Source organism: Humulus lupulus, chromosome 4 (assembly GCF_963169125.1).
Source record: "Humulus lupulus chromosome 4, drHumLupu1.1, whole genome shotgun sequence".
NCBI lineage: Eukaryota > Viridiplantae > Streptophyta > Magnoliopsida > Rosales > Cannabaceae > Humulus > Humulus lupulus.
In genome coordinates, this window is record NC_084796.1 from 25,164,590 (window position 1) to 25,175,602 (window position 11,013).

Consider the following 11,013-nt stretch of genomic DNA (forward strand, 5'->3'; position numbering starts at 1 on the left):
TTTTTGGAATTACATTTATCGATTGTAATTTTGCAAGTAGCATAAATCCACGGTCTCGGTGCTTCCACATCGGAAACCTAAAAAGGTGACCAATCCCAACCAAAATAAAAGAAATGATTTGACACGTGTAAGCATAAAAGGAGGTTGCACAAAAACACCACACCCCAAGAGGTGAACCACTTGATCAGTCCCTCCAAAACTATGCGGCAGAAGAGAAGTGGATAGAACCCCATAATATGTGAGGCCCTGTTTTCACTTCCCAAAAGATAACACAACACACTTCACTCTAAACTCATTTCACTCCAATCCATATCCCTATCTTCTTCTCCTTCTCCCCCAAAATCCCACCATTGCTCAATCTCTCTCTTGAGCTGAGAAGAAGAAGAAGAAGCTTGGCTTAGCTTAGCTTTATCCCAACTCTACAATGGCAATTTCTTCAACTGCAGCCTCAGCTTCCACTAAGCTCGTTTACCCATATGCATCTTCATCTTCACCTTCTTCTTCTTCTTCTTATCCTTCAACCAATGCCATTTTAGCCTCTAGACCAACATCGAAACTGACCCATCTCTCTTCTTCGTTCATAAACCCCTCCACCATTCTTCACCTCACACCAGTCACCACAACTACCCCCACTCGACACTCCCGGTCCTTCACAATCCGAGCGGCTCGTGGGAAGTTTGAGAGGAAAAAACCCCATGTCAATATTGGCACAATAGGCCACGTCGACCACGGCAAGACCACCCTCACTGCTGCTCTGACCATGGCCTTGGCTTCCACCGGAGGAGGTGCCCCCAAGAAGTACGACGAAATTGACGCCGCCCCAGAGGAACGTGCTCGTGGTATCACCATCAACACCGCCACCGTCGAGTACGAGACGGAAAACAGGCACTACGCCCATGTCGACTGCCCTGGTCACGCTGATTATGTGAAGAACATGATTACCGGTGCTGCCCAGATGGACGGAGCTATCCTCGTCGTTTCAGGTGCAGACGGCCCAATGCCTCAGACCAAGGAGCACATTCTGTTGGCTAAGCAAGTGGGTGTGCCTAACATGGTGGTTTTCTTGAACAAACAGGACCAAGTTGATGATGAGGAGCTTTTGCAGCTTGTGGAGTTAGAGGTTCGTGAGTTACTTTCTTCGTATGAGTTTCCTGGTGATGATGTGCCTATTGTTTCTGGTTCTGCTTTATTAGCTTTAGAGGCTTTAATGGCTAATCCTACCATTAAACGAGGAGAGAACCAATGGGTTGATAAAATTTATGAGCTTATGGACTCTGTTGATGATTACATTCCAATCCCACAACGCCAAACTGATCTTCCATTTTTGCTTGCCATAGAAGATGTGTTTTCGATTACAGGTCGTGGTACTGTGGCCACTGGCCGTATAGAAAGGGGTACCATTAAGGTTACTGATACAGTTGAAATTGTTGGTCTAAAGGACACAAGAACCACTACCGTTACTGGGGTTGAAATGTTTCAGAAAATCCTTGATGATGCTATGGCTGGTGACAATGTGGGATTGTTGCTTAGAGGTATTCAGAAAGCTGATATACAGAGAGGGATGGTTTTGGCTAAGCCTGGTACCATTACCCCACATACCAAGTTTGAGGCAATTGTGTATGTGTTGAAGAAGGAAGAGGGTGGCCGACATTCACCATTTTTCGCAGGCTACAGGCCTCAGTTTTACATGAGGACTACTGATGTCACTGGTAAAGTGCTCACCATTATGAACGATAAGGATGAAGAGTCTAAGATGGTCATGCCTGGCGACCGTGTCAAGATGGTTGTTGAACTCATTGTTCCAGTGGCCTGTGAGCAGGGAATGAGGTTTGCTATTAGAGAAGGAGGGAAAACAGTCGGAGCCGGTGTTATTCAATCCATAATTGAGTAAAAGAGGAAGATTATTTCGGAGTCTGTTAGCAAACTGTCATTCTCACCATTTTGAGTGGTGTCAAAAACTTTTATGTTATCAGCTTAATTCTTGTTTAGTTTTGGGACTTTACTCAATATCCTTTTCTTTTATCCAATGTCATATATTTTGTAGGTTTGTTTCCCTTTCTCCCTTTTTGATGTTTAGTCTAGCTGGATGATGTAATGGTGATAATTGATATAATTCAACAAAAGTTTGGCTTTAATATTTTGTTGGGCTGCCAAAGCCGAATCTCTTGAACCTTTTAATTGTGAAAAAAATTGAGATGGTTTTTCAGCTGCAACTGGATTTCTCCTCTTACTTGTGTCAGAATGCTGTTATATTTTGTGGGTGTTATCTTAAACTTGCAAGTTCAAATCTCCGGAGGCAATGTTTGCATCTGGTGGCTCGCCAAATTTGTATTTATAACAAGATGCACGTGCAATGCAACTTTATGCTCATGTAATGAGGCAATAACTAATTGTGCTCTTGTTTCTTGGATGTGCTTTTAAGCGTTTTTTTATTACACATCCATGGTAACTGCAACATTCTAAAATCACTCCTTCCTTGGATCTTGGTTTGGGAAGTTTAACAGAAGTTTTAAATAAAGGTTTCATTGCTCTGAACATTTCAAAATCTTGATAAATGACCATGAACTCTACACTCTACAGGCTTTTTGTTTTAGATCAATGAATGAAGTCGTTATTTAAAACTAGCACTTTTGTAGTTGTGAACAAAAGGCAAACGTTAACACTGGAAAGGTGTCTCATGTGCAGTTGACAACTTATAATATACCCTCGATTCTGACAAAACAACAACCCCACCAAATAGGAAGAAAATCAGAAAAATGCTGGTAACCTTCAAATAGGTGAACTTTCATTCTGGTGATTATAGCCTACAGGCTACTAAATAGTTGTAGATTTACATACATACATTGATACATATATTTATATCGATAAATACAAATTACCCTTACTGTAAGACATTATTCGCCATTCAGAGACAACTCATCTAAAGTACCTAGCATGAAATCTATGGTGACTCTTCTCTAAATCCCTGCACATCCATCGTTGATACTAATCTGCGGCTGATGATTGAAGCAACCTTCTGCATTGTGAAATTTAATGATCCAAGAAGATGGTTGACTCTATCAACTGTTGCACAAATGCTGCTCTTTGCCTCCTTTCTTCATTATCTTTTTCACAATATGATGGCTCGGTGCTTCGCAAACAAACAATATCACTCATAATTTGTAACAAAGAACGCAAACAGAATCAATCATAACAAAGAATAGACCAATTCTTATAAGTTTCTATGCAATTTAAAAGACATTTCTCAAACTTGGAAATTGGAACTCTGTGAGGAGGATCAAATTGAAATACCATATTTTCAATTTAAAAATCAAGCCTTTTCTTGGCCTTCAACAATGGTCTCCTTACACAGAACAGAGATTCCACGTTACAAAGTTGTACAATCATGTCTACCCACATTTCCTCATAATTATCATTATGCTCTATTAAAGTTCAGTCCTCAGAACATCATGCCTTGTTCAATGTCAACAAAAAAACTGCATACACTTTGCATTTTATAAAAGATGGGAGAATACCTTTTCTCGTCAGTAGTCACCGGAGCATCAGTGCTTTTACATTCATCTTGGTGGGTAAGTTTAAGCTCTGAAAATGATAGGCTGCAAATAAATGGCGAAAGCAATGGATCAGGAGCAGATTCATACGAGTCTTCCCTTCCCCGTTTAGACAGCTCCTTTCCGAGCATTGCTGTACTACCGGTCCAAAAGCCAGATTTATGAGGTTTTCTTCTATGCTGCAAAGTGCAAGTGTTTCGCCCATTTTAGTGTACATGGACGCCATGAAATGAAACCAAAATCAGCACCAGTAGCAGTAGTTTATTACCTTCAAGGAGCTTGCATGTTGTACAACAAAATGTCCAATTACATCTCTCCCAAGATTTGCTGCACATAGAGGACAAACCTGAAATAGCAATATTAAAGCAGCCATCAGGTCCAAAATCTGACCGGAGAATTGTGAATTGATTGCAAGAAAGGCCAAGTTACATCTCTCTCTTATAATGTTGCAGAAGCTTTTTACATTTAGCTCAAATAACACTCATCAATGGTGTGAAATTCAACTAGCATAATATTCAGACACTTCTCAATAAATGGTCCACTAAAGAACACAGTTCAGTAACAAGTAATAACCAAGTTTCTGTTTTTGTATTTTAACTTAAAAAGAAAAAAAAAAAACGGGGCAATCATTGCTGGTCAGGAAAACATCAAGTCAGGAATTTCACTTACTGCATTTTTCAAGTCAAAGCAATGTTCTTCCTGCAAGTGGATGCAGAGTGAAGTAACTTCAATATCCAGATAGCAGAAAGGGCATGGGAAACAAGGCCTTACATCTTCATCTTCCTCGGTTGCATCCAAGGCTAAACTCCGATCTGTTTCACATATTTCAAATGATTAAGTGTTGAACATATGAATCCTACATTCAATGAAAAAACACAAATGAAACTCAGAGACCATACCACTGGTTTGGTCTCACACGAGTTGAGTATTACCGATTACCCATATAGAAAATACAGGGACAAATTGAATAATCATAAGAAGAAAAGCCTAAACCTATGAGTGAGTCATGAAACATCTCAGAAAAATTTGTAGATTTTAAGAAACAACAACAACAAACAAAACAGAAAGGGAAAAGAAAAAAAAAGTTTCTTTGAAACAAAAAAAAAATCCCAGAAAGGTAGTAACATTCTTGAATCAGTTCCCACCTGTAACAAGTCATTTCAGAAAGGGAAAAAAACTGCGAATCATCTGTGCCCAATTAGACATTTTTTCTAGTTAAACCCCACTTGATGAAAAGGAAAGACAATAGAAGAGCACAAAGTTAGAAAGTTGAAAAGACTCCATAAACAAGTACATTCCATAACCAGAAGCGAGGAGAAAACATCAAGTACCAGAGTGAAGGCGAGCAGCATGAACAGCAGAAAAGTGTTTAGCAGAGTGAACCCTTGAAGCCCAGAAGTCAACATCCATGATGATATGAGTCAACTAACCGGCGACCCACGATGGTATTTTGAGAGGGAAGAAAGTTTGGGAAAATGGGTTTCTGAAAATGAGCTTAGATCAGAGAGCCTACGGGGAAGAACTTTCTTTCACATCAGTTTTGGGGTTTGGAATCTAAGAAGAGAGATGAAGTTATGAAAATATATTGCTCTGAAGCTGAAAGCTTTTTCTGACACACAAAAAGCTACTTGGTGGATAACTGACACGTGGAATTAATTATTGAATTGTATATTAAATGACTTCTTCTTTTTAAATATAATTAAATTAACATAAATTGAACTGTCTTCAAGTACAGAGATCAACACCACCCATGATTTTATTCTCTTTTGTCATTATTTTTTTCCTAACAGGTGTTATAAGAACTTAGCAACAGCATGAGAATCATCAATAATCTTTTGGTGACAACATAAGATTTGGAAAATTGAATTTCCAATGCTGAAATTGTTGAGGATCTTAAGAAAATATACTGTGTTTTGGGGCTACCTATTTTTTTTCTCCATTTAAATTTATTTTTGTATATATCTTAATATCATAAAGCTTATATTGTTTTGCTTCTCCTTAGCTACCTTGAATCTCAAAACTCTAATTTTAAGACAGCTTCAAGAAAGATATCTTGTTGGGGCATGAATTTCAATGATGGTTTTTCCTTTGCCTTTTTGGGAAAATAAAAACAGTATCATTGATGATGATTGTGCATTAATTTAGAAATATAGGAAGCACAAGAAAAGTACTATGATAATATTAAGAAGAGGAGAAAATGAAATAACATGATGATTCTAAACCACAATTTGGCATAATCTTTATTAGTTTATGATATCATTTATCAAACTAATTTTCATTCTATTACATTTTTTCTAATAAAACTTTTGCTCCCTTTCAAAAAAAAAAAATAATAATAAATTTTTTGTATTTCCCCATATTTTAAATGATGTTTGAGTAAAGCTAAAATGCTATGGAAAAGTTGGAATGTTTTGTTAATGATTTCAATTGAGTCATATTTTTAAAACACAAGAATTTGCTTTTGATAATCAAATAGTGTTATTTCAACAACTAATCCAGTGAATCATGGATTACATAAACTCCAAAAACTGATCAATCCATGATATTCAGTCCAACACTAGACTACTAGCTAGCTAAAGCTAAAAGTGAAAACTCCATGCTATTTCATGTTACTTGGACTACAAGAAACACCAATGGTTCAATTAGTCATGTAATAATAATAATAATAATAATCAAAGCTAAAAGGAGAGGAAACAAAAGGGATTATTAACATAAATCCCACACCACACCAGACAACCTAACAAAGACATGAGCATGAGTCTACCAAGTTGGACAAAAAGTTGCTTTAGTGTGAAGGTTGACAGTGACTAAAAAGCCACTGCTGATGGAATTGATCAAAATTAGGGTTTGTGCGCTACACCTGGAAAAGGAGCCAAAGAGGAAGCAATAAAAGATTGTTGTGTGTGGTGTATGGGACAATATTTTTAATTTTTCTTCTTAATATATATGATTATATTGTTAAAAGAAAAAAGAGAGAGAATGAAAAACCCATTTGGAAAGGTTTCATATAAGCAAACGCATATTATTCAAGCATTTTTTTTCAGTGTGATGTGATGAATAGTTGGCTTCTTTTTCTTCTTCTAATTTTTCAATCTTTGGTATCAAATATAAAACCAAAAAAGACACAGAGCAATAAGCCGAAAAGAAACTGATTAGATGGGCTATAAATGGTAGAGTGATGGACTTATATGGACTTTGGGCCCTTATTACATCAAACTTAAGGTCCAAAACATATATGGGGTAAAGCTGGTTTGGATTTAAGGTTGGATATATAACCCAACCAGTACTTATTTTGCTGTAAAGCTGAAATTTTCCAGACTCGTTTAGTACATTAATGCTTTTTCAGTGTACTACTCAATGTCAATCATTTATCTTTGAACTGGGATAACGAATGTGAAAAAACTTGGGTATTTTCACCTATATTATTACAAATATTTTTCTGGAATATTCTAAAATTTCAACATTTAATAAACATATCAGCTTTGGTAGATATTGAGAGAATATACTGTTATGATAATATATCTTCCACGTGCAGTGCTCAAATTGTTTAAGATTTGCATAATAGTTTTTGCAATAAAATTTGTGTCTGCAAATATTTTCTTGTTTGGTGGTCGTAAAAAGAGATTTGGATATTAGGGAGAAGAAATTATAAAACTCAGCTCAGAGAAATCTTAGACAACTGCTGTATTTATATTGCTCAATACATACATGAGGATTCTAGAATACAATTGTGTAGCAGAAAGGTTAAGAATGAGAATATTCTAACTACACTGAGTGTTTTGATAATCTTTGTGAGGACCACACTGCCAACATGACATTTACCTTCTATTTTATAGCAAAATAAAAACTATTGTTAAGATTTCATTTCTTAATGGTGGTTCTCAAACTTTGTGGTGTTTCAACTACACCAAGTTTGTCACTTAGAAATTGAAATCTGTCATTTGTGAGGCTCTTTGTAAAACAGTCTACAATCTGGTTATAAGATGATACATATCTCACTTCTAGTGACTTCTGTAACACTTTGTCACACACAAAGTGAAAATCTAATTCAATATGTTTTGTCCTGACATGATATACAGGATTTGCAGCAAGGGCACTTGCACTCTGATTATCACACCAGGTAACAGGAGTGTTTGGCAGAGGAAATTCGAATTCATTTAGTTAGGATGTAATCCAAGATATCTCTGCTAAAACATGGGCAAGTGCTCGATACTCTGACTCGGTGCTTGAGCGTGAAACAACAACTTGCTTCTTGGATGACCAAGACACAAGAGTATCACCTAAATACACACAATACCCTGCCACACTTCTCCTGTCATCGGGGTAGCAGGCCCAATCAGAATCCAAGTACCCTCTGAGAGATAAATGATTAGCAAATTTAATGTGTAGACCATGATTTATCATCCCTTTGAGATAGCGAAGAACCCGTTTTGCTGCACTCCAGTGGGCTGAGGTAGGAGCTTGAAGAAACAGGCTGAGTTTGTTTACAGCAAAACTCAAATCAGGTCTCGTGTGGGTTAAGTACTGCAGTCCGCCTATGATGCTTCGATACTCTGTGGGATTTTGAAGAGGCTCTCCATCAAATTTAGATTGTGACTTTCCAGTTGTCATTGGTGTTTGACAAGGCTTCAAATGTAGCATTCCTGTTCTGGACAACAGCTCCTTTACATATTTCCCTTGATTCAGATAGAGACTCGACTCATCTCTATGCACCTCAATGCCAAAAAAAAAATGCAAAGGCCCCAAATCCTTGAGAGCAAATTTGGTGTTCAGCTGTGATATAAATTGCTTGAGTAACAGAGTGTTGTTTCCTGTCACAATAATATCACCCACGTAAATAAGCACCATGATAATAACTGTAGGAGTTTTGTAGAAGAACAGTGAAGAATCAGCCTTAGAGTTCTGAAAGTTCTAGCTGAGTAGAGTTGCTTTCAACCTGTCAAACCAGGCCCTCGTGGCTTGTTTTAGTCCATACAACGACTTGGTAAGCTTGCACACACAATTTGACTTGTTTTGATCTTCAAAACCAGGTGGTTGACACATAAACACCTCTTCTTCAAGCTGCCCATTTAGGAATGCATTATTAATATCCAGCTGCCGAATGTCCCATGATTTTGCTACTGCAATAGTAAGTACAATTCGCACTGTGGAGGCTTTAATGATAGGACTAAATGTCTCGCTGAAATCAAGACTCGGTCATTAAGGAAAACCTTTCGCCACTAATCGTGCCTTGAAGCGTTGAAAAGAGCCATATGAATTTCTTTTTACTTTAAAAACTCATTTGTTTCCCACAACATTCATCCTTGGTTCTTTGGGCACTAGAATCCATGTGCCATTTTTCTGTAGTGCACATATCTCCTCCTGCATAGCCTGTCTCCAGCCATCATGTTTGAGAGCCTCATCTATTGAAGTTGGTTCCTCATCAGAATAAGTCCACTTGACTGCACCTATATATACCTTGGGTTTAAATATGCCTACTTTCCCTCGTGTAATCATGGGATGTGTAGGTGTCAAGGAGCCAATATTTCTATGTCTCAATTGAGGAGACTGAGCTGCAATGATGTCTTTAGTTGATGTGGAGTGTGGACTATTCTCAAACGATGATATCCGTGGTGAAGAGTGAGATGGTGGTGTGGCTGGTGTATGTTGTACAGAGAACTGAGGTGAGGATGGACCTACAGGAGAAGTATCTGATGAAACTTGATCAACTTGAGATGTGTCATTATAGGAAGATGACTGAGAATTTTGGAAAGGGGTTGGAGGATTGATACAAGTTGACCAAGAGGGAACTTCTATAGTGACCGATTGTTCAGAAACATGGGTATTTAGAAAACTAGATTTGAAGGGAAAATCATTTTCATTGAAGATGGCGTTCCTAGATACATACAGTTGACCTGTGGTACTAAGGCACTTGTATCCCTTGTGAACTTCGACGTAGCTGAGATTCACACACTTAATGGAATGATATTGGAATTTGTGAGACTGATAAGGTCGAAGACAAGGATAACAGGCTGTACCAAATACTTTAAAAAACTTATAATCAGGTTTTCTACCAAAAATGACCTCAAAGGGAGACTGATTTTGTAACACAGCAGTAGGAAGCCTATTTATGAGGTATACAACAGTTTGAAAAGAGTCCCACCAGTATTTCAAAGGCATATGAGCTTGTGCCAAAAGAGTTAAGCCCATTTCCACAATATGTCTATGCTTCCTTTCTGCTCTTCCATTTTGCGCAGAATTATGAGGACATTAGTGACGAAAAGATATGCCATTATCTATGACACAATGAGTGAAGGATTGAAACTCACCACCCCAATCCGTATGGAATGACTTGATTTTCCTTTCAAATTGGTTCTCAACCAAATTTTTGAACTGAATAAACGCTCCAACATCATCATTGCTTTAAGTGGATAAATCCAAGTAAAGCGACTATGATCATCAAAAAAATGTATGTAGAACTGAAAATTGGTATTTGACATAACAGGATTTGGACCTCATACATCATTATGTATTAGGTCCAGAAGATTCTTTGCACATGTAAATTTTAAAGGAAAAGGTAGAGCATGCGATTTTCCAAATTGACAAGCTTCACAGAAATGTTCCTTTTCATTTTTAAGAGATTTTACATCAACAAGACTCAACACAATGTGTAGAACACGACTGGATGGGTGGCCTAGACGCCTAAGCCACTTATCCTTAATGGAAACTAAAGAGTGCTCAACAACATGCTGGCTTTCATTTGACGTTACACTAGACAGACACTTGACATTGCTGGAAGATGAGCTACGACTGGAAAAGGAAGATGTTGGCTGTAATGGAGATGTAGAAGTGGTGACAGGATCCTCAAGTTGATAAAGCCCGTCTCTAAGCTTCCCTTGCAGAACCACCCTCTGTGTTGTTAAGTCCTTCACAAAACAGCAAGTGGGAAAAAATTCAATAGAGACATTATTATCCATGGTGAGTTTAGAAATGCTAATAAGGTTTTTTGTAATGGAAGGCACATGTAATGAATCTTTTAAACACAGAGGAGACTCAGCAGAAGTAAATAATGAACCATTACCAACATGAGCGATTTCTAAACGATTACCATTTCCCACTGTCAAAAACTCCTTACCATTGTACTCAGCCTTTTGAGTCATACAACTGGAATCACCAGTGATGTGGTTTCTTGCACCACTATCAGCATACCAGGCATCATCACCAACCATCTCTGGGGTAGCAACAAAGGCAGAGGCACCTCCTTGAGACCCTTTGTGAGAGGATGTTGAGCCAGAGGGAGAAGAACCCATAAAATTCTCATCATAAAGATTATAGCAATAGGCAGTAGAATGACCAAATCTCCCTCACACCTAGCAGGTAGGCTTTGATTCCCCCCGACCACCACGACCCCGGGAGCGGCCACCACCGCGAGAAAAATTACGTGAACCACGACTGGAAGAAGAACTGCGACTCGAGCTGGGTT

At 38.0% G+C, this 11,013-nt stretch overlaps 3 protein-coding genes across 3 annotated transcripts; 1 reads left to right on the plus strand and 2 right to left on the minus strand.

The window, feature by feature from the left end:
- Nucleotides 1-264: 264 nt before the first annotated feature.
- Nucleotides 265-2,135, plus strand: LOC133830224 (elongation factor Tu, chloroplastic). The gene has a single exon (XM_062260155.1). The coding sequence runs from the start codon at nt 425-427 to the stop codon at nt 1,889-1,891; it is 1,467 nt and encodes a 488-aa protein (XP_062116139.1). The 5' UTR covers nt 265-424; the 3' UTR covers nt 1,892-2,135.
- A 628-nt stretch (nt 2,136-2,763) lies between these two features.
- On the minus strand, nt 2,764-5,107 carry LOC133830225 (protein DEHYDRATION-INDUCED 19 homolog 5-like). Its single transcript, XM_062260156.1, has 5 exons — nt 4,883-5,107; nt 4,221-4,363; nt 3,820-3,897; nt 3,516-3,730; nt 2,764-3,130 (listed from the first exon to the last, which is right to left on the minus strand). Exons 1-5 carry the CDS (start codon nt 4,959-4,961, stop codon nt 3,031-3,033), a joined length of 615 nt encoding a protein of 204 aa, XP_062116140.1. The 5' UTR covers nt 4,962-5,107; the 3' UTR covers nt 2,764-3,030.
- Nucleotides 5,108-7,712: 2,605 nt separating this feature from the next.
- Nucleotides 7,713-8,399, minus strand: LOC133832008 (uncharacterized mitochondrial protein AtMg00810-like). The gene has a single exon (XM_062262404.1). The coding sequence runs from the start codon at nt 8,397-8,399 to the stop codon at nt 7,713-7,715; it is 687 nt and encodes a 228-aa protein (XP_062118388.1).
- Nucleotides 8,400-11,013: the final 2,614 nt, after the last annotated feature.